Source organism: Eleutherodactylus coqui, chromosome 5 (genome assembly GCF_035609145.1).
Source record: "Eleutherodactylus coqui strain aEleCoq1 chromosome 5, aEleCoq1.hap1, whole genome shotgun sequence".
Classification (NCBI taxonomy): domain Eukaryota; kingdom Metazoa; phylum Chordata; class Amphibia; order Anura; family Eleutherodactylidae; genus Eleutherodactylus; species Eleutherodactylus coqui.
The window spans coordinates 140,968,856-140,993,316 of NC_089841.1; the positions used below are offsets into that span (position 1 = coordinate 140,968,856).

At 44.6% G+C, this 24,461-nt stretch overlaps 1 protein-coding gene across 1 annotated transcript in view; it reads left to right on the forward strand.

The window, feature by feature from the left end:
* The window catches only part of ANAPC7 (anaphase promoting complex subunit 7), a 53,713-nt gene that overhangs the window by 14,576 nt on the left and 14,676 nt on the right, over positions 1-24,461 (forward strand). The window contains exons 6-9 of the mRNA XM_066603263.1: positions 3,221-3,363; positions 7,049-7,166; positions 10,252-10,448; positions 22,442-22,666. Coding sequence (XP_066459360.1) covers positions 3,221-3,363; positions 7,049-7,166; positions 10,252-10,448; positions 22,442-22,666 — 683 coding nt within the window. The remainder of the gene's footprint in view (positions 1-3,220; positions 3,364-7,048; positions 7,167-10,251; positions 10,449-22,441; positions 22,667-24,461) is intronic.

A 24,461-nucleotide genomic window follows, 5' to 3' on the forward strand; every position in this document is an offset into this window, starting at 1 on the left:
GTATATTTTATAATAAGTTTATATTTAGAAAAAAAAAAAAAAAAAAACCCACACGTGTGGCAATGATGGACTGCAACAACTACACCGAGACTCCTAGCATTTCTGTACAGTATAGTGCTGTGAAAAGTTCACTTTCTCAAACAGTTAATCCAGTTTGGTGATCTTTTCAAACTTTTTGACAGTTTAACCATCCAAATTCCATGTTGGTAGTTAGGATTCTCCCATCTGAGACATTTATAGCCTATTCACAGTATATGTCCTAAATGTCTGACAATTGCAGGTCTCGACTCTTAGACCCATATCTAGAATGCATAGTCATGAGCCCAGTCCTCCTCATCTTGGCCTGCTGGCTAACACCTGGAAACTTAGAGTGGTGGCCAACTGTTACAGAAAAGGAGAGCACTAGTGCAATACTGATTCTGTAACTCCCCTTGAAATGAATGCGCCTTATGTAAACCGCGTGGGTCAGTGATCTATGCTGTTCCGGCAGCTTACTAAACTAAATTGCATAGGATGCATGGCTATTTCTATAAGGCCTGCATATCTCTCGTTAGCCTGAGTGCAGCTGCCAGCGGGTCGGTGTTAGGTGCTCAGATTAGAACACTCCATTTAAATGGCAGAACTGCATTTACAGTTTTTCTGTTTGGTGCTATTACTACAAATGGTCAGTAACTACATCAGGTTAAAGGGGTTGTCCGAGTTAGTGTCTGTACAACCTGCTCCTCATGCTCTAACATAACAAATATACTCGCCTCTCTTCGTTCCTGCCTTGGTGGTTGGTTCTCCGCACGTGTGTGTGTGTGCGTGCATGCAGTCCCACCCGGTTTACGAGGAGTCAGTCACTCCAGCCAATAGCTGAGCTCAGCCTGTGACGTCCGGCAAACCTGCTGGGTAAGCCTGCTAACGTGACGTTAGAGGGAAGACCTGAAGCAGTGCCGTGGGACTAAGGTTGGGACATCGACATAAAAATATCAATATCATCGACTATCGCTGAGCAAACAATCGATTATTGTAAAATATCGGTGGTAAATTATCGATATTTCTATATAACGACTATTTTAAATGCTATATAAAAATAAAACAGGTCTAGGGTTAATAAAGTAACACAATCAACAAAAAAAATTAGTTTTCTTTTAAATTTAAACTGTTGAATTTATTATTAACTTCTAACTATTAATAACCATGAAAATATATTAAAGGTACAAATGAAAATAAAAAATTACAGATGAACCATAATTAAATTAGGTATATGAAAAGAAGTATTTTATCATTGACCCAATAATCGTTATCTAATGAGCCAACAAACAAACTGAAACAAGGTCCTGCCAGCAACAAGGAAGCCAGAAGATGGACGCTGGACCTGACGGGATGTGAGCATGATCTCTGTGTGTTTGTGGGGCTGCGTGCCTGCATTGTTTTCAAGTTGCCGCTGAGGGACCAGTGGTCTCCATGGCAACTTGTAAACAATGCAGGGCCTGGTAATGCCAACGCAGTGCCCCGAACGCAATTATAATTGCGTTAGATGGGTCTCCTATCTTTTCTATGGGCACTGCGTTCGCGTTAGATGCTGAACGCACGACATGTCGTGTCTCCTTTTCTGCAGATCTCCATCTGCATGTGGAAATGCTTTCATTTAGAAAGCATTGCCCACAGCCATCGCGTTAGACGCAAGCGTTCAGGGCCTGGGTCTAACGCGATGAACAAACGCATGTAGAAAAGGGGCCAAAGACCCCAGTTTTTCTGAGAGTCGGCTCTGCCTGGAGCAAACCTTACTGGTGACAAAGACTCACCTCACACTTTCCAAAAGTTTCTAGAACTTGTTTATAAGTTCATTAGTGCCTCGAGCAAAACTACATCCTGTACAACATAAAGGGAAGGGCAGAATGTAAAGAAAGAAAACATGGTCATTAGACCACAAGACACATTTCTTCTTTACAAAAACCGATGATATATCGCCCTAAACTATCGGTTACCCATATATCGGACATAACAATATCGATGAAAAGTATCGCCAAAGCATTAGCGATATATCGATATTTTGATATCGGTTTTCAATGTCCCAACCCTACGCGGGACACAACAGGATCAGGGCGAGACAAGTATAAGGCCGCCTCCAGACGGCCGGGTCGGATCCGGCAGCGAGAATTCTTGCTGCGGGACCTGACCCGAGCACCTGCAGAGAGCAGCGCGTAATCGCCCATGCCCCGCGGCCCCGGCTCTTTCATGTGCCAGCTGCAGGGCAGCCGGCGCATGCGCAGACCGGAGCCGGCAGCAGGTGAGTGAAATTTCTCTGCGAGCCCCGCACAGAAATAGAGCATGCCGCGGTTTGTTTCCCGCGCGAGATTTCACGCGGCCATCTACATAGGATTGCGTTTGTTGACGCAATCCTATGCAGGCTTCCAGCGGCGGAAATCCTGCCGCGGAATTTCCGCCCGTCTGCAGGCGTCCTATGTTTTAGGGTTTTTTTGTTTGTTTGTTTTTTTTCTTTAGAGCATGGGTTCCTGCTTGTACAGAAATTCTATAATTTGGACAACCCCTTTGAGGTACCTTTTACACAGGTCGATTATCTGTCAAAACAGTGAATTGGGGCAATAAACATCCCATGCAAATGCAGTCGCCCACACAGCACGAGAAATCGCACACTTGTCGGAGTAGCTTGGTTTTTAGCAGAAATAAAAATCAAGTGACTGTCAGGCTGTGTAAACAGGCAGTTGCTCAACTATAAAAGACTGCCTATTCACTGTCAATGGAGGCAGGCCTGCTCTGCCTCCATTCACAGAATGACTATCCGCCTGTGTATAGCACAGGAGTGATAGTTGATCACTTATACACCCAACAGTTATCCCATGTAACGGTACCTTTTTAGATGGACTCCTATAACACAATTGGACAGTTTCTTTTCTAAATTAAATTACACTTCCCAGATTGCACATGACAACAATCATCTCTGGGCCGTCACTGAGACAACAAGGAATTCTGGGAGATTGTAGCATAGTAGACCATAGAATTGTGAATGCAGGTATGGATTATAATACAGGCTGTAACGGAGTACCATTACCATAATAAATTTTAATGTAGATTCCTATTATTTAGCTGTAACATGATGTTACATTGTAAATAGTCTTTACAGCACTTTTTTTTACTAAAGTAAATGAAAACGTTTTGTTTCTGTTATTCCAATTTTTCTATTCTTCGTTCTTTACAATTTTCTTTCCCACAGTTCTTTAGAAAAGAAATCTTTGTTAAGAGACAATGTCGACCTGCTGGGGAGTTTGGCTGACCTATATTTTCGAGTAGGCGATAATAAAAATGCCATTCTGAAGTTTGAGCAGGCACAGATGTTGGACCCTTATTTGATTAAAGGTATTTATCTGGTACTTCTGTGCATTTGTTCCGTCTTTTCTGTATTTTGTGTGTTCTGTATCTTTTGTGCTGCCTTTTAAGCTGGTCATGCACTAGGAATGCGAGTTGGCTAATTTCAGAATCACTTGTTCATGCTTGGTCTGTAAAGATTGTCATTCTGCATTTCTATGCCATACATTAAAACAATGAAATGCTTATGATTGGCAGATTGGTCTGTAGCTTGATGCGTGACCTTGGCAAGGGCGTCTTTTGAGCGGTTGCACAATTGGTACAAACAAAACAAATTCAACACAGCAGATTGTCTTCCTTTTGTTCGTCATCTGTCGCACACTTTTGTGTCAGAGTCACTGACGGTTGACAGAAAATGATCTAAAACCAGTCTTTCTGGCTGACTGACGTCTCCAGTGTCTGGCCAGCTGTACTGTACTGCTTGATTGCCATAACATAGTTAGACACGAGATAAAGCCTTAAATAATGAACACTAGTGCTGACAAATACTTGGTGTTTATACCAATATAGAAGGAAAACATGGCTATTCCAATTAAATAACCACACAAAATTACTTTATAGAATAATCCAATATATTACAGAATTCAAACTGCAATGAGAACCTGTGCAGGAACAAAAGTCCTAAACTACAAAAGTGCATAAAGTGTATATCAATGATATAACCTAGCACTAAATACTGTTGAATGGATCAATCAGAATAATCACAAAGCATGATAGAAACTATATATTTACCACTTAGGGCGCCTTCACAGTGGCGGTCAAATCACACAATTTCCCGAGGCTGCGGGAAATCGCAAAATTATGAAACGAAAGGCTCCATTCACATGTGCGATGTTTTCATTAAAATGAAATCGCAGTATGTCCATTCTTTTTGCGATCTCGCCCATTGTTTTCAACCCCAATGGCCTCATTGAAATCGATGTGAGATGATTGCGACTCCCCGCAGCGAGGATTTATTATTTTTTTTTGTGGGGGTTGGGGGGGGGGGGTGGAGTTAAAATATAAGCCCTACCCCAAAAATAATCCCTAACTGTAGAAAAGAAAAAAATAATACATCACCTTAGAAGCACTGTCATATCTGGCATGGCTTCTAGCAGGTCCCCGACACTTTTCTGGCTGGGGATTGAAAAATCCCCACCTCTTGAAAGCACTGCCTCTGATTGGCTGACCAATCGGGGGCAGCACTCAGCCATTCATTGCCAGGGACCTGCTAGAAGACTCGACGGTGATGTAGTATTTATTTATGGCTGTGACATCCACAGCAGGAGATTTCTTTCAGCCATGCTGGGGTGGGAGGCTGGTTTCCTGCGAAAACCCCTCGCATCCAGGGCTTTTCTGAGAGATTGCAAGAGTGATATCGGGGTGTCAATCACATCCTGATATCTCTCTCGACAGTGTGCAGAACTCCTAACAGTATGTAGTTAATAGAATCACTATATCAACTATGGATATAGTCATAAGTGATGTATAGGAAAAGGTGTAAAAGTAAAATAACATCATAAACAAAAATAGTAACCTGTCCCTATATGATCTTTGGAGACATTTATAGGGGGTGTACAGGAAATATATAAAAATAAGCATGTCAGCATAAAGCAGAATAGAAGCCCGTCAGCTACCCTGAATCAGAGCACTGATCCTTGATGCCCAAAGAAGAAACACCAATATTTATTGTTGCACACGGCAACTAGATCAGGTAACTTTTCTTTTTACAGATGCTCTAGAAAAATGAACACTGAATTTTGGTTGCTGTAGGCAACACCTTAGTTTTTTTTATTTTATTTGTGGGTGTTATTTTGCTTTCTAGGATTTTGTGACCCAGACTTGGATATGCTAAGCAATAAGTTAGATATTCTCAAGTTATTTTTCCAGTGTCCTTAAATAAGAATTATTGTTGTATTTAACAATTTAATGGAGGTGCCAATGTCATATTGCGTCAGTCAGTCAGGTATCTGTAGCTAAGGCATGTTTGTAATGGAAACCTAATTTAAAAAGGAGAATGGTTAGACGTGATCTCAGACTGACTCCGCATTGGCCTCTTTAGCTTGATTTTTAATGACAGGTCCTTATTTGTGTATTGGAACAGGCTATCCAATCTCGCTGAGCTGGGCACGGGGAAGCCATTGTTCGAGGGGCCTGAAATGTGTTGCAGATTCCCTTTTAGCAATGGCTGGGGCTCAATCATACGACCATATTTTCATTGCATATTATAGACGTGATGTACGGCGATGTGACGTGTGGGGAATGGAGTCAATGAAAGTAAATGGACTTTCATTGATCTCTTCACATGAGCGTGTAGAAAGGCACAAGAAATAGATCGCAGCATGCTGTATTTATCTGCGTACCATGCAGCGTGAGCCCTATTCTTTACATATGGGCGGCAATTCATACGCAACCCTGAAATGAAACAGAGTGGAGAATTTAAGAAAAAAGTCAGTGCGCATGACCATGTGCGGGAAATATGTGGTCATGCGCAGCACATTCACTGCCATACACGGTAAAGCCGGCATCAGACCGGTACGCATACAGTCGTGTGAATGACGCCCTAGTCTTTAAACAGTAAGGGGGGAAAAAAACTCGATTAAATCTGTCCAAGGGGTGGAGTTATACTTTCACCCTCCTTCACATGAGCAGCACTGGCCAATCAGAAAGCAGCATGCAATGTCTGACTACCAATCAGTGTGCATCGAGTAAGGACAGGTACACCATGGCCACATTAGAAGAACGAAATTGGGCCCTAGCAAGAAGCATACCTCCAGCCAAACCGAGAGAAATAGAACTCTCCCCCCACTACCCACATCCCCTTCTGGACAAATTTTATGTCTGAGTGTTGCTTTATGAAGAGTTAACAATTTGTATTTTATTTTTTGAAGTAAGACCTCTTTAAAATAAGAGTGTCGAAACTTTTCCCTTAGAAAAGGAGATCTCTGTTTTTGTGCAACTTACATTAGATGATTTACTAGGGGTACAGGGATAGTTATGTGTGGCACATAGAGGACTATGCTGCGATTCCTTATGTCTCTCTTTTAAAGATGCTGCGTATAGGGGCTATAATAGTTAGGGCAGACAGTTCGTTACTCATTGCACTTGCTCTATAAGCAAGTGTTTTTTTATGCATGATTGCCGAGTGTATGAGTCAAGGTGTGTTCCACCCGCATCACGGAATAGTGGTAATGTAGACCCACAAGTCCGTTATATAGTTTACCTGTGTGTATCTCAATATAAAAAGGCCACAAACCGATTCTCTCTTGCTCCCAAGTGTGTGTCTTGTGTGTGTAATGAGACCCTTGGCTGCAGCTTATCTCCAGAGAACAATAGAATCGGACAGTTGAAATCCAACAACTTAGGTTCGTATCTCCCCCTACATATACCATCAGGGTAAGCTAGAAGGCTGATCTCTCTTTATAATCTATGGCCTAAGGTTAAGAACTGCTGGACTACCGGAATATTACAATCTAGTATTTAACCCCCACAATCTCAGAGGCTTGTATTCTCTGTAATTTCCAATATTCTGTTATACTGCGGGGGCCATTGTAAACTATGTTTGATTTTATATTGCTAAACAGAGTGATTTGGGAACTTGAGTCAAATAAAATGTCTGATTTTGAAATTGTATCTGATAATACTTTTATGATAAGTTACCCCATTCCAAGTTTTCAAAGTTGTCCTATCACTTTAGGAATGGATATATATGGATATTTGCTAGCTCGAGAAGGACGACTGGAGGATGTGGAAAATCTTGGCTGTAGGTTATTCAACATATCTGACCAACACGCTGAACCTTGGGTCGTGTCGGGGTAAGAATGATGTGTACAAGGTTTTCAAGATAATCACACTTGCATAGCACATTTACTGATTATACTAACATCTTTTAACTCCTTAAAGACGTAACAATTTTTTTATTTTTTTCATTGGCATGGCCCTGTGAGGGCTTGTTTATCATGCAGTATAAATGACACAACTTTTTTTTGTCTCCTCGTCGGTGCAATTACAACAATACCAAAATTGTGTTTTAAAATGTTTCCAGCCAGTTTTGCGCGCTAAAAATCTTTTTTTTCTTTTTTTCTGTGAAAACTTGCTTTTTGCACAACAAACTATAGCGGCCTGTCAGATTGGATGGCTTCCACTGACTTAAATTGAATCCGTCCGTGCAGGATCTGCACTGAAATGGAGGATGCTGCAATTTTATTTATTTATTTTTTGTCCGGACCAAAAGGTCCGCAAATAAAATCAACAGGCTTTATTTCATTTGCGGACGCAAATATATATATATATTTTTTTTTTTTTTTTTTTTTTTTTTATGTCTTTGTAGGGGACTTAAATATTTTAACTCAAGATTGCTCAAATAATACATAGCAGTACAGAAATACTGCAGTGTATTATCACGGTATCTGCTATAACAAGCCATGGCAGAGTCAGACGCCATTGACTGGTGTTCGATTGCAATGGCAATCCATTGGTCCTCTCTGATTTCTTAGCAGAAGGACGATGACTTCACTTTTATCTGTGACCTGTAAGGGGTAAACGGCAAGGATAGCTGTTCTCACAGCTGACTCGCTCTGCAAATAGCGTAAACTCAATTCCTGAGCATGTCATCCATATAACGTAAAAATATTTCATTTTGTGGAAACCCCTTCCCACCCAAGACTTAGATAGAGACATATTATATATCTTGTGGCAGGGAGGAGTCTAACCTAGATTCTATAACATTAATTTACCAGTATTTTAAAATCTATGACTTAACCCTGTGTCACACAAGTGTATGTATATTTGTATGCGCATTTGCGACGCATTTTTGCACATCGGGGCGTTGTGTGCTTGCGTGTGCAACAACTATTTTTACTTTACTATTTGCATGCGCAGCTCTTGCGAAATTGCACGCACAGATACTCTCAGCTGTTGAAATGGCCAATTTAATGGGTTCAAGATGTGTTCTTTATCTGTGCAAATGCAGTTGTTTTTTGTTTTTGTGTTTAAAAAAAAAATCGAAAAGCAACCCACAAAATACACACAAGTAATTTAACCCATTAAAATCAATGGGTAGCATTTTCTACATATTAGGCGCACAAAATTTTTATGCGCAAATGCACACAAATACGTCTGTGTGACGCAGGCCTTACTGATGGAAGTATAGAAGGTCATTTCCAATCATCTAAATGTACTGCAGAGCTGCCTGGTAAAATTCTCCTCTGTTTTCTGGAGAAATCTGTCAATAGACTCTTATTGCCATCTGCAGAATGTGACTGCGGTCTCGAATCGCGTACTTTATAAATCCTCATGTAGTGCAGATTTTGTTTTCTAGATTCAGGTCACTTCTGTAATTATTATTCTCATAATACATTTTTATTAGTAAATTTGCTTTTATTTTCTTAAAATTGCCTAAGGCCTCATGTCCACGGGGTTAAAATCCGCAGCGTTTCTCCCACACGCAGATCCGCGCGCCCATAGGGATGCATTGGACACCCGCAGGTAGTTAAATACCTGCGGATGCCATTATTCCCGTCAGGCGTGGATCCGCATGCAGGAAAAAATCCGGACATGCTCCATTTTAGTGCGGGTCTCCCGCGGGAACGCCCCCCGCAGGCTTCTATTGAAGCCTATGGAAGCCGTCCGGATCCGCGGGAGACCCGTACCAGAATTAAAACTCACCTGCTCTGGACGATGCAGTTCTTCCCTTCTGCGCGGCCAGATCTTTTTTTCTTCGGCCCGGCGCATGCGTGCGGCACGCTGCAGGCGTGCCGAGCACATCCACCGGGCCGAAGAAAGAAGATCCGGCCGCGAAGAAGGGAAAAACCGCATCGTCCGGAGCAGGTGAATTTATTCTTCTTTTTAGGCCTCATGTCTGTGTGGCAGGAGGGACCCGCTCCGGATTCAACATGAAGAATCCGCGTCGGGCCTGATTTTCCCCATGGACATGAGGCCTAAACCTAAATTTTTAAAAACCTATTCCGCCCGGTTTTAGCAGCGCTGGCATGTGTTATGCCAGCGTTTTGGCTGCATTTTCAGCACAGTTGAAAGTACAGCCAAGACTGCTGATAAAAGAAAAAATAAATACTCACCTAGCTGGTAAAGTCGTTGTCCCTGGCGCCGCTGTCGGGACATTGTGAAGCCAGCCGATTGCTCTAATTGGCTAAGCACCGCTGAGTGACAGCCAGGTGAGCCAATCACAGCTATTCAATGAATGAATGGCTGTGATTGGACGCATCCAGTGCTGGCTGTGACTGGCTGAGTGGGCTGTCACTCAGCGGCGCTCAGCCAATCAGAGCAATCTCTCATTGTAGGTGGGGATTTCGAATCTCTGTCACCAGAGAAAACGTTCCCCTGCTGGCTTACAAGTCCCGAGAGCGCCGCCGGGGACATTGACATCACCTGTTAGGTAAGTATTGATTTATTTTTTTTCGACTCAGGCAGTGTAGCTAGGGCTAAAGCACTGCCAAAAGCGCGGTACCAAGTTGTGCCGCGTTTTCGGCAGCGCTGAAATTGCTGCCCATTAATTTCAATGGGCAACGCAGGGCTGAAAACGGCCAAATATAAAACATGCAACGCTGTCAAGGTGCAGCGTTGAAGACTCTGCGTTTTCAGCCTTGTGTGAGCAGCCCCATTGAAATGAATGGGATCGTTATACAGCGTTTAGCGCTGGGCTGAAAAAGCAGTGCTAAACGCTGTACAAAAACGCCTGTGTGAGGGGGACCTAAGAGGGAGGAACTGTTGGAAATTTTTTGTGTATCTACTGTGTCTATTTAAATAAAATGTTACTGTCACTTCTCTCAAAGTTGCAGCTGTTCCTGAAGCAACTTGTAGATTTGGACATATATTTAGTAAACTTTTTTTCCCGTGTTTTTTGTTTTTTTCCTTCAATTTGACGTGTTTCCTTTGTTCCAGGTGTCACAGCTTCTACACAAAGAGACATTCTAGAGCTCTGTATTTGGGAGCCAAAGCCATCCAACTCAACAGCAATAGTGTACAGGCTTTGTTACTAAAGGGGGCAGCTTTGAGAAACATGGGTAGAGTGCAAGAGGCAATCATTCACTTCCGAGAAGCCATTCGTCTAGCTCCCTGTCGATTGGACTGCTGTGAAGGTACGTGATGGTAATATATATTCAGACTCAAACACTTGGTTTCCAGGACTAGAGCATTTTTATCTTTCAGTTGACCGAGCTGTATCGGGCCTTTTTTTTTTTTTTTTTTGGGTGGTACAACATGTAGTTCTTATTGGTGCCTTTTTGAGGTGTATATATAGTTTTTTTAAATTATTTTTTTATTTCTGTTTAGGGGAAGCGAGGTAATCAGAAAACTGCTATTTCTTTTTTCCCCCAGTCGTCTCCACGACAGCACCAATGAGATTGCCTCCTCCTGGTAGGACAGGAACATACTGAGAGGTTAAAAGCTCCCCCCCTTCCCCACTTTCCTCAGTGTCTTCCTGTCCTGCCAGGAGGCAGGATCGCTGAGAGGAGCTGGTGGAGAAGCCAGCGAAAGTATACATACAGGCGGATCGGAAGGCAGTGGCTCACCCTGTCATCCCTTCGCAGCCAGACGACTCCCGGGACGCCACATGGGGTGGTAACCCCCGGGCCAGGTTCCTCCCGCGGCGGCCCATGGGGGGTTCAAAGCGGGAGCCTCAGTCCCCCTCGTCCTCCGGCAGAAATTACAGCGCGGCGCTCCAGGAAGCCCTTTGACGGCAGGGGGCGGGGCGCCGCGTCACGCGTCCAGCGCGATGACGTCATCGCGTCTGCAGCAGGAGCGGAGGGGGTGGGGCTTAGCGCAGGAGCGCGAAAATTCAAATAGGAACCTGAGAGAAGCCAGAACACCAACACTACAGGTCGCAGGGTGTCTGCAGCACTGGTATAGAAATGAGTGCTCCAGCCCCAGAGACAGCTGAAACTTCAGCCTCAGCGGCCGTAAGTAGCCAGTGCGGCAAAAATACAATGCAAATATCCAGTATGTTGTAGATGGAGAAATTGCATGTTTACCCGCAAAAATGCTTTGTTTGTCAGGGGGATAAAAAAGACATCCCCCCCCCCCAGAACAAAACTGCGAAAATGCGTGGAATGCGGGACGAGACTGCCAGCCACGTACCAGAGGCCTCTATGCAAGGCATGCGTGGCTAGGCTAGTCAGAGAGGAATCGGGGGGATTCCTGGATGACGTTAGGAAGCTGGTGAAGGAGGAGGTTCGATCAGCTCTAACGTCACTGCCGGCACCGCCAGCAAAACGCCAGAAAAAGGCGTATGTTCCCGAGGAGCCTTCTGATTCCGAGAATTCCATCGGATCAGAGCAAGAGGAACAGGCGGCCGAGGAGTCCTCAGAGGAGGAGGACTACAGGAAATATTTATTCCATCAAGACGATTTGACGGAATTAATTAAATCAGTCAGGGCTACATTAAAAATGGAACAGCCCAAAGAGCCGCGGACTCTACAGGATGAAATATTCGGTGGACTTGGGGAGAGGCGTAAACATACCTTCCCGGTCCACAAAAACATCACTAAAATAATTCAGAGAGAGTGGAGTAAACCAGACGCAGGTTCCTTCTCCGCTCGAGGCGTAAAAAGGAGATACCCCTTGGAAGAGGAAGTTTGCGCAAGCTGGGATGAAATACCTAAAGTAGACGTCCCGGTGGCCAAGGTAGCCAAGAGGACGACTCTTCCCTTTGAGGACGCCGCACAGCTAAAAGACCCCATGGATCGCAAGGCAGAAGGACTCCTAAAGAAATCATGGGAGGCAGCGGCAAACATCCTTAGGCCAGGGATCGCAGCCACTTGCGTGGCGCAAACCCTGGGGGTATGGTTAGAGCAGCTGGAACTACACCTGACCAACAAAACACCGAGGGATCAGATCCTTAACTCCCTTCCCATCTTGCGCATGGCAACTAACTTCCTAGCGGACGCCGCGGCCGAGACCATCAAACTCTCAGCAAAGGCCACAGCCCGCTCTAACTCAGCCAGAAGGGTGTTATGGCTGAGATCATGGTCAGGCGACCTGGCCTCAAAAAATAAATTGTGTGCCCTCCCATTCTACGGCCAATTTCTATTCGGACCGGACCTAGACAAAATTCTAGAAAAGGCAGCCGACAGGAAAAAAGGGTTCCCTGAGGAAAAACCACAGAGAGGGAAGACCTTTTCCCGGGCTCCAATGCAGCAGCCCGAGGCCTACCGAGGCAAGGGCAAGACAGGCCGCTGGAGTTACCCCAAGGGGGGCAGAGGAAGGAATATCCTCTTCAACCCCCACCAGGGGGAGCCGAAGCAGAGACCCTGACGCCATCCCCGTAGGGGCAAGGCTGGGGAGCTTTGTGGATCCATGGGCCGCAATCTGCGGAGGCCCATGGATCCCAAAGATCCTACAGTACGGATACCAGATAGAGCTAGTGTCCGTCCCCAGAAGGAAATTTATTACCACGGAAGCCTCAAAAAAACAGCTACATTTACTAAGGCAAAGCGTGCGCGACTTGCAACTGTTAAACGCAATATCTCCCGTACCGCGAAACGAGGAAACCCAGGGCTATTATTCCAGGCTCTTTCTAGTAAAAAAAAAACCCGTCGGGAAACACCGGATGATAATAAATCTGAAAGACCTGAACACCTGCGTCCGATACAGGAGATTCAAAATGGAAACCATCTCCTCGACAATAAAGTTGATCCCCAGAGGAGCCTACATGGCGTCCATCGACCTAAAGGACGCTTATTTTCACATTCCGATCCACAAAGAGTCTCAGAAATACCTGCGGTTCGCAGTGGACATGGGCAGAAGAATAGAGCAGCACCAATTCAGATGCCTGCCCTTCGGGATATCCTCAGCCCCCAGAATCTTTACCAAGATTATGGCGGAGGTAGTCGCCCACTTGAGAGAAAAATCGATCCTAGTAGTACCCTACCTGGACGATGTTCTATTAATAGCAGAGTCCAAAAAACTCCTAACAAAACACCTGGAGACAGTGCTGGAACTTCTCCAATCGTTGGGATGGATCATAAACTGGGAAAAATCCAGCCTAGATCCCGACAAGCAGAAGACGTTTCTGGGAATAACTCTCGACTCAGAATCGCAATGCTCCTACCTACCCGAGGAGAGAATACAAAAAATCCGCAGAATAGTCAAAACGTTCCTACGAAGACGATTCTGCACAATTCGGGAGGCAATGTCTCTCCTGGGGAGCTTGACATCATGCATTCCAGGAGTAGCATGGGCCCAGGCCCACACCAGAGCCCTGCAGGCCGTAGTCCTATCCTCGTGGGACAAAAGGCAGTCCTCGTTAGGGGCAAGGATGTACATCCCAAACAGGGCGAAAACATCCCTGCGTTGGTGGACATCCCCAGAGAACCTGCGGAGAGGGGTTCACTGGCTACAAAACCCAGCCATCCACATCACAACAGACGCAAGCGCCTGTGGATGGGGAGCGCATGTGGGGAACCAATTCTTTCAGGGTCCCTGGCCTCAGAGGATAAAAGAACAGTCCTCAAATTTCAGAGAACTACAGGCAGTTTGGCAGGTTCTACAGCAGTTGGGCAACTTGCTACAGAACCAACACATAAAGATACTGTCAGACAATGTCACCGCGGTCGCTCATATACGACACCAAGGGGGCACAAGATCTCCCCCACTGCAAAGCATCACACAGAAAATCTTTCACTGGACGGAGGGCCGCATCCTCTCGATCACGGCAACCCACTTGAAAGGGACACTAAACGGAAAAGCAGACTTCCTCAGCAGGAAGCAAATAGACCCAGGAGAGTGGTCCCTCTCCCCAGAGGCATTCAGAATCCTAACCAACCGGTGGGGGACCCCACAGTTGGACCTCTTCGCAACCAGGGAGAACACAAAAGTAGGCAACTTTTTCTCCCTCCGGCCAGGAGATCGTCCGATAGCGGTAGACGCCCTAGGCCAGGACTGGGGACAAGGGTTGGCTTACGCCTTTCCTCCCATACCACTAATCCCCAGGGTCTTACAGCACTTCAGAACCCAGGGATGCACGCTAATCCTGGTGACCCCCTTCTGGCCGAAAAGAAGCTGGTTCGGTCTTCTGACAACACTGAGCGTCCAGGACCCAGTCACCTTCCCTACCTGGACAGATCTTCTATTGCAGGGGCCACTGAACCACCCCGGCCTAGACAAACTCCATTTAACGGCATGGCTCTTGAGGAATCCTCGCTAAGAAAGAAAGGATTCTCAGAGAAAGTAGTAGAAACCCTAATGTCCAGTAGGAAAAAGACGACCCACCTGATCTACCAGAAGGTCTGGAGAAGGTTTTCCTCATGGAGACAGGGAAGGGATCGCGGGGATTCTATCCCCGACACTCCGCTAATCTTAGAATTCCTGCAGGAGGGCTTAGAGATGGGCCTCTCCCCGAGCACCCTAAAAGTCCAAGTTTCAGCCCTTAGCGCCATTTGCGACACAAAATTCGCAGACGACAGATGGGTCCACAGGTTCCTAACAGCGGCAGCTAGACTACGCCCTAGGCCCATAAACCTGTTTCCAGACTGGAACCTTAATTGGGTTCTAAGGGCCATGACAGCGGTACCATTCGAACCGATCGAGGCGCTACCTATAAGAATGCTTACAATCAAGACCATCTTCCTAGTAGCCATCACCTCCGCAAGACGGGTTAGCAAACTACAGGCCTTGTCCATCCGCCACCCGTTCATGAAAATCGCAGACACCAAACTAATATTTAAAACAGACCCGGCCTTTATGCCAAAAGTAGTGTCAGATTTTCATAGGTCCCAGGATATAATAATCCCCTCATTTTTCAGTAACCCAAAAAACGAGACGGAAAGAACCCTAAGCTGTCTGGACATTAGGAGAGCAGTCCTAACCTACATAGATACAACAAGCCACTGGAGGCGGGACGACAACTTGTTCGTCCAGTTCAGTGGCCCAAATAAGGGTAACAAAGCAGCAAAAAGGTCCATAGCCAGGTGGATCCGCCTGGCCATCATAGAATCCTATAAGGCCCTCGGGAAGGAGATCCCGTTAGCTCCTAAAGCCCATTCTACAAGGGCAGTAGCGTCCTCACGGGCCGAACACAGTCGAGCAAATTTGCAAGGCCGCAGTCTGGAAAAAACCCCACACGTTCACTAAACACTATAGGGTAAAAGTGCAGCAGGACGAGGACATGGCCTTCGGCCGCAAAGTCCTCTCGGCAGCAATCCCACCCTAATAAACTTTAGTTGGTACGTCTCATTGGTGCTGTCGTGGAGACGACTGGGGGAAAAAGTGGATTATACCCACCTGATAATCAGGTTTCCAGTAGTCTCCACGACAGCACCCGTACCTTCCCCCCCCTATAAAAGTAATATAATAAATTCAAAAATAAAAAAACCCCGGTTAGGGGAAGAAATTTAAGTTTAGCTCCTGCCCCGGCAATTCGTTAGAATCCACTGAGGAAAGTAGGGAAGGGGGGGAGCTTTTAACCTCTCAGTATGTTCCTGTCCTACCAGGAGGAGGCAATCTCATTGGTGCTGTCGTGGAGACTACTGGAAACCTGATTATCAGGTGGGTATAATCCACTTTTTTGTTTGTTGGAATTTCCTGTGCTTGATAAATGTTATATTTTAAAGTATGGGTTGTTATAGATGTGGCTTTTTTGTATTCTTATCATTTTTTCAATATTTAAAGCTTTGTGTAAGAGGCCTTTCACACAGGTCAAATTTTCCACATTCCACGCTGCAAGTTGTGGTAAATTCTGCACCAAAATCCGCACTGCTCCATGTGGATTTTGATGCAGAATGAGAGTGGCTTAAATCAGCCAGCAATATTGCATCAAAATCGTAGTTAACCATGTGGATTTTGATACAGAATTCCACAACATCACATTCTGCTGCGTCCTGGTGGAAATATTCCACCCATGTAAAAGAGCTCTAAGAAGAAAAAAGTTGTGTTTTTTTTATTTTTTTTTTTTGTTTGTTTGTTTTTTGGTTTTTTTCTGTTTTTTTTTTTCTTCCTGTAAAAATGTTTTTAGATTCCACAGTCAACAGTGACTGCAGCATTTGCAGAGCTAAACGATGTAGAGCAGTGATTTAGATGAGCAATTTCCTCATCATTTCACTCCTTTTCTAGGAAAAACCCCATATGTGAGAATTAGAGATGAGCAAGCGTACTCGGCCACGCCCCTTTTTCGCCCGAGTACCGCGATTTTCGAGTACTTCCGTACTCGGGCGAAAAGATTCGGGGGGCGCCGTGGGTGAGTGGGGGGTTGCAGTGGGGGGGGGGGAGAGGGAGAGAGAGGGCTCCCCCCTGTTCCCCGCTGCTACCCTCCGCGCCACCACGCCTCCCCCCCCCCGGCACCCCCCGAATCTTTTCACCTGAGTACTGAAGTACTCGAAAATAGCGGTACTCGATCAAGTAATTACTCGAAGCGAAGTACGTTCGCTCATCTCTAGTGACAATCTTCTGAGAGCAAATATGCTTTCTGATTGATGGGGAGTAGAGCTGAGCGAGCACGCTCATTTAAGGCTAATGCTCGATCGAGTATCGGTTTTGTCGAGTACCTGATTACTCGACCGAGCACCATGCGGGAGGGGGGAGGACCAGAGAGATCTCTGACAATTCACTCACTTGAAATGAATGAAGAAAAGGGAATGTGCACATGAGCCTGTGTACCGCTAGAGGGCAGTATTGATGTGTTGTGTGTTTTGTTTGCTTTTTTTTCTAAATGTACCTATAAGCTGTATGTCATTGGTACTGATCAATGATCTGTATTACAGCAGTCGCCATCCTGGAATAAACTTTCTACTTATTTTGATGTTATAACTGTAGTGTTTAAGAGACTCTGCTAAATAGGCGAGTTGAGTTCATTAATGGGTACCACCAACCTATATTTTATAGCAGGGGTGTCAAACTCTTTTTCACCGATCAGCCTTATGGTTGCCTTCTAAGGCTGTGTTCACACAGGGCGGTTTTGCCACGGCAGATCTGCCTGCGGCCACTAATCTCGGGATTAGCCAGCCATGTGGACGAGATTTCTCAGAAACCTCGTACACACGGGACGGCTAATCTGCCTCGGTAAATCCGGCTGCAACCGCTGCAATCCTCTATGGGAGCGCCGGTCGCAACGGAAAAGCATGCGGCCGAGCCGCTTCAAAGCCGCGGCGGTTTTTGCTGCGGCCAAACCGCGAGATTTCCGATGGGAATCCGCCCTGTGTGAACCCAGCCTAAGGGACGATTGCATTTGTAAGACTGTATAAGACGAGCTTGTTCACATGAGCGTATTTGCACAGTGTATTACTCGCGCAATTTCTGCTCACATAATGGTCAGTGAATTTAATCCATTGATTTCAATGAGCTCATTTACGTGAGAGTATATTTTCACGCGGTCTGCGATTGTATGAAAAAATACCCTGCATGATCTATTTTGGTTGTTATTACGCACTGCAATAGGCCATTGAAGTGAATGGGCTGGCGCAATTATGCAGTGGAAATATGCATATATGTGCACTATTTAAATGGGCCCATCTGTGTTCCTTTTGGTGCACGTAAAAAAACATGCTAAAGTGTCCGGAAAACGCAGACTTAAACACTTTTTGGTTGCGTAAATACGCAGCATGTTTGCCTGACCGAAATGTGCTTACCCCCATGTTTACAAGCCCTAATAGTGACCCCCTATAGTGGCCCCAGCAGTAAATGTCCCCTATATATAGCTTTCCTCCGCTTGTGTAGATGCAGATGACGTCAGGCATTAAGTGTTGTATAGGGTGGGCTGTAGGATATAAGTATACGCTTATGAAAACAATTTAAAAGAAAATCTTTGTTGCCCATAGCAACCAATCGCGGCACAGCTTTCTTGTATTCTGCTGCTGAGGTAAAATAAAGCTTTCAGAAGTGTGTTGCCGGCTACTTTTCTGTGGGCCACACTGTAGATGCTATGGTGATGCTGAGTGAATGTGAGGCATAGCGTGTAATGAGACATGATCTAATATATCTATGTATATCTTAGCAAGGTATGGTTTGTTATCAAATATCTCCACCCTCATATGTATGCATTATGTACCAGCTGAGCTGAGCTGTGATTGGTTGCTACTGGTAACAAAAATTATAGGGGAAGTTGGTGTGTTTTTCAATTTTTTTTTTTATTACGCCAGTATTCGTCGCCTGGTACTGAAGAACGCTCATGCAAAATTTCAGTCAAATCTGACCAGAACTGTGGATTTGTATACGACACAAACAAACAGATATTGCATTTTATATAAAAAATATAGATCTATAATATTCCTATTAGAATTGCCTCTATTTCTAATTCCCATGTTAACCGTGATTGATCACAACTGACTATAAATACTAAAGTTAAACTACTTGTTTGTTTTCTCTTTTTATAAAGATTAGTTACATTACTGCAGTTGTGCGACAATAAGTTGCTTATTGATTTCTTAGTGCATACATCCCTTCAGGCTGCTACATCACTAGTCAAGGCTCTCGCCCACTCTGCATGGCGCATCACATGCTGTAGAGCATTCACACAACTGTATTTACAACCTGTATGATGCTCACCCCAAATATGGTTTCAAAGAAGTATGCATTCCTATTGACCATGCATACTACTGTGTTTCCATAGAGCTTTGTTCTGTACAGAAAATAGTATGCTATGTGGCACATATTACTGAACATTTTAGACTGCAGATTGGCTTCTCTAAGTAGAATGCTTGTGTGGTGGGGCCACAAGGATTCATCCCGTAAGCCCAGCAGACACCTCAGGAAATGAATGTCTAGTGCTTCCTACTATGGCATTCAGTATCTGCACTACCTCACACCAGAGTATGTCTGTGCACACATTCCCAGGCCATGTGTGAGAAATCTGCGCCCAACACTTCACGCTGATGACCTCTACTATGACAACCTACTTTTCTCATCTGCTGCATTGGGGGACACAGCAAAACCTTGGATTTGGCTCCTGCCACTAGGAAGCAGAGGCTAAGTAAGGCGGACACTAAGAAAAAAGAAGAAAAAAAAAAAAAAAGAGTTCGCTCCTCCTACCAGCTATACCCCTCCTGGAGGCACTGAACTAAATCAGTTTTAGCATAGTGTCTGTAGGAGGCAGAGCTTCCTGCTCTTCTGTTCTTTATTATTTTACTTCTATTTTTCCTTTCTTCCTGGGGTAGAGCTTAACGTCCATAATTGTCCCCAAGTGCAGAGGGAGAACGGTGCTGTATCAGACACACTGTTACTCTCTCCTCCAAGAAGACAAAGCACAACAGACTAGCACTAACTGCTCTGTATCCTGCCAGTCATGCGGTCACCTACAATTCTGGTCTGCTTTCCCCCACAATTCTAGTGATCTCTCACCACTAAGTGACAGTCACTAGGGAAGTGACCCTGCTTTTGCCCCGGGTCAGCCGAAGAGGATGAAGACGAAAGGGAGTAAATAGGATGAATTAAGTATGGCGCCATCGCCCCTCACCTCCACGGTTTTGTCACCTCCCAACACTCCGAGTGCACCCTCTCCTCCAGTATCTTCATAAACATGTGATGGTTTGGCAACATTGGACATCCCGTTCCCTCCTTCCACAGAACAGATATTATGTTGTATCGCTAGTTCACGCTGCTGTGATTGTTCCATTGTAGCAGCCATCATACTGCCTCATTGACCTCCTCCATGGGGGAGTAATTACTTTATGGTTAATCCCTGTACCCTATGTAACTCCGCAGCTTCTTTGAGTGTCTGTATTGTCACTTCCCCCAACAGTGGAACAGTTTTGTGATTTGCAGATTGCCCTTCCATTCACAAGGTGTATCGGATGTTGTAGCATTCGGTGGTAGTAGGGATCAAAAAACTTTTATTCCATCTATGGACTGCATATAATCTTTCATATCCTGTAAAATCTCTGTAGCTCGATGACAGTAATGGCACAGGATGACAAGACAACTTAACTTCAAGTCCAGCTAACCTGGTTCCTGGCAATATTTATCCTTGATGGTTCTTAATTCTGTACTGATTGCTCTTCAGTGAGCCTAATCCACCCCAAATTACCCCCCCCCCCCCCCCCCATGGGATTTCTGGTCCATTTTTTCCAACACCTTAGTTCAGATCTCTTAGGAATCTTCCCTCACGATCATCGTCTTGGACCTTTGGCTCATCAAAGTGGCCAAAACACTAAAGTTGACAGGCCGTGGCAAGGCCATCATGCGTACGTCAGAACCTACGCTATCTCACTAATACCGTAGCTAAATAAAATCCCAGTGGTTACAGAATAAAAATGTACCAAGACATAACTTGCAGAAAAAGAAGGCAAATATACATCACCTGATGCTGCTGGACAGGCCCAATCACCATATCCCCTAGTAGCATTTGGAAAGACAGATTGCAATATGAAGGAGCTATGTGTTCAGTGCAGAGTAATATGCAGCCACTCAACTTAACCCAAGATTGGGGAAGGGGTAACTGCAGAAAAACCTAGTCCGCACATATGAACTGATACAAAGATGCCAGCAATAGATAAGTGTGCCACACAATACAGGAATGCAACCCTTCTGGCAAAGCAGTGGATATTTGCTGTCCATTCCACTCTTTGAGTCATTTGAAATTGCAGCAGTAATGGGTTACCTAGGCAATCAAGGGAGCCCCACAGCGAAATGGTCATGTTAGAGATGCTTTACATTCTGCAGAGGATTTTTCTTGTGTTCCAACTCTCTTGACCGGGTACATTCGAGAAGTGGCTAACTGGATGACCAACAACCATTCCGCTCAGAATGCAATCCCTCCCTCCCTCCCAAACCTAGAAGAAGATCTAAGTAGGCCATTTTCAACTTCAATTCAACTCTAGCCTAGTTCACCTGGCCTATTAGTAGAGGAGGAACAATCCTGTATTTTGAAGAAGATATCTGACAGAAATCAGAAAGGACAGAATTCCACCTTCAAGAAGGCTGAAGAAGAGGCTGAAAAGGGAGCAATGGTGGGTTCATATTGTGTGTACATTCTAGCCTACCTTTTTTCTTGGGGCATGGATCAGGGTAGCAAACTTTTTCAAGAATCTGCTAGTACAACATAATCCGCCCTACATCCCTGAGCGGCCTCCTCTTCCTCTATTTCCTGGTACACTGACTTTCTTCCACATCCTTGGTTCAGTGGGGCATATCTCTTGAACGTCAAGTGCATTACTTTTCCCTGTAGATGCAATCCCACTAGAGCGGAACTGCTCTTTGACATTTTAGCAAGGTCTTTGGCCATGCCAGTAATAAGCTTCACATTTTTTCTGAGTTCTATAGAATACGTTACTTCGCATCCACTGGTGGATCTCGTTTACATGGGTTGGCAGCATGCTGACCGCAACTCTCCTTTCTTTTACTCTCCCCTGCTTTAGAATTTTCTAAGGTCTTGCTGTGTCCACCAATGATATAAATGAGAAAAACTGGTTTTGTTACTTACTATAAAATCCATTTCTCATCTCGTTCATTGCAGGACACAACATCCACCCAATAATTCTGAAAGGATTCCAGTTGTCTTCTCCAAAGGATTCAATTTTCTTTTTTTATGGGCATGTACTAATTTGTCTTTTCTCCTACTGCTCTTTTCCAAACTGATTTAGCTCAGTGCCTGCAGGATAGGTGTAGCTGATAGGAGGAGCTAACTTTTTTTGCTTGGTGCCTGCCTCCTAGTGGCAGTAGCTATAGCCAATGTTTTGCTGTCCTCCCCAATGAACAAGACAAGAAATGGATTTTACGGTAAGTAACAAAATCCTGTTTTCTGTAAGCAATAGACAAACACTGATGTAGAAAAAGAATTGCACCATCCTATTATTCACTAAGGGAGAAACTTGTAAATAATGTATTTGCATGCACAAATTCTGCATATTTACAACTTTTTAACTTGCTGATCTGCTTCAGTAATTGTTTTCATGTCCTGTTATTGAGAATGCAATTCATTTCAGTTGGTAGACTGTTCTGTATGCAGGAAAACGTATCCAGTGATTACTGACTGATGGAGCGGAGGCATTGTTCTGCACTGCTACTCTGTACTGTATAATTTTTTGCTTTCATTTAAGCTTGGCTTGTAACTTGGAGACCTGGCACTGCAGCCTTAACTATTTCTTAAATACAGTTGCTACCAAGTAAATTCCCATCTGACAGAGACCCTTTGTTCTTCTTTTACCAGGGCTCATTGAATGCTATCTGGCATCTAATAGTGTCCGGGAAGCTATGGTCATGGCCAATAATGTTTACAAAACTCTCGGAGCAAATGCGCAGACACTAACTCTGCTAGCAACGGTGTGTTTGGAAGATCCAGTAACTCAGGAAAAGGCAAAAACACTTCTAGACAAAGCACTTTTCCAAAGGCCAGATTACATAAAGGCTGTCGTAAAGAAAGCTGAACTACTCAGTAAGTAATTAGGTCAGAACACTCATCATGTGGAATACTTGATCATGTAGTATTGTAAAGAAGTCTATATAGTGTTTACTAACATTCTCTGGGAGAAAATCTGTTGTTGAGTCCTCCTCTTCCAGCTACCACAATGTAGAAACCAGGATTTACCCTATCCTAGCCTCACCAGTGCTATTGACACTCCTTTCCACTGATAAGAAAGGGGAGGCCTGAGTTAAAGGGGTTGTCCGCCGCCGAAACTTTATTATTTTTTTTTTCCCCATGAATGCTCTGTGGAGGAGAAGCATCACACACTACAGCTTTACCCATAAAAAACGATATTTTCCTCACCTTTTTATTCCTTTTCTTCCCCTTGTAAAGTTTGCCTGAAGGATTTTTCAAAGATGGCGCCGCTGGGTAGTTCGCATGATGCACTGCTGCCTCTCTCTCCTCAGTGCGCGCTCCCGATGACACCGGTCACATTATGAGGGTTAAAATTCTAAGTGCAACACCAATCCGGCCCACCCCACTTGCCCCGTTGCCGGCCGTAAGAAGAGACACCACACACAGGAGTCTGGTCTAGCTCCTCACACGGGAGAAAAAACTGCGCACTTTATTACAGATTACATGAGATCTTATACCCTCTGCCCTCTCACCACTAGGGGGTGATGGGCTCATAACCATATATGGGCAGTCCGGATTTGCGGACTGAGACAGTGAAAATCATATAACAGTCATGTACATTTGAACATCTTGATATCTTGTTCCAGCGCTTCTGGGAAATCGGCCAAGTACATGCGTCCTTGCGTCTGGTTCGGTATCTTCTCTGAACTTCTAGAACATCTTCTTGCAAAACCTTGGCATATCTGATTTAAGGCGACATTTAAGTTTTTTCTCATTTGGAATTGAATAAAACTTGCATATAGGTATAAAAGCATAAAAAACACATATGGCAATATATATATATACCCTCACAAACCCCCCTAAAAAACTTAATATGGAGATCAAGCATCAGACCTTGCACTCTTCCTCGGTCGTCTCTCCCTTGCGTCAGGGTTTCTCCACTGCCCGTAAGTCCCTACTCCTAAAAGGGAGGGATCCCTACCTCACCTCAGAAGGAGGCCATGGATTCCCTGGGCTTATTTCTGGGCATCCATACCCTCTATCTGTACAAGTTAACACCCCACAGGGTGTGCCCTCGCCGGAACCTAAGGTCTTCTGCACTTTCCCTAGGCAAATGGGAAGTCCACTGACAGTCCATCTTATGAGACTGAGGCAGACACAGTACTAGTCCATCTCTCCATTCTTCTGGTAACGTACCTGGTTGGCATTATCGGAACTGGCTCTTCATTTTTTTCAAACAAGGGAAATTTTGGTGTCACATTACTCATACTCTTTGATCAAAGGGATAATACACATACAGAAAATTACATACCCCACCTCTTTCTGTTAAAATCATATCCAGGGCTACTCTATTTTGGAACGCCATGGATGCAGTGGGCCCTAACTGGTCAGCTAACCCTTGCAAAAGCATCTCTAGTGTAGTTTACAAACCTCTGCTGATTGTAATAGATATAATTCATCTAATCTACATTATTATTAACAGTGACAAAAGCAAATAAGGACTCAAAACCTGCTTTAACCTGATCTCTAGAATTAAATTCATCTGGCACCCCCCTTGGCACTCCTATTGTATCTATGTGTACATGTGGATCAAAGTTACCACCTTGAGTGTCAATGTCTCTCTTAGCACGATGCGGTGTTGGATTCTCATCCTCAGTGTAGGCTTCATATTGCACATTTGATTGTATTA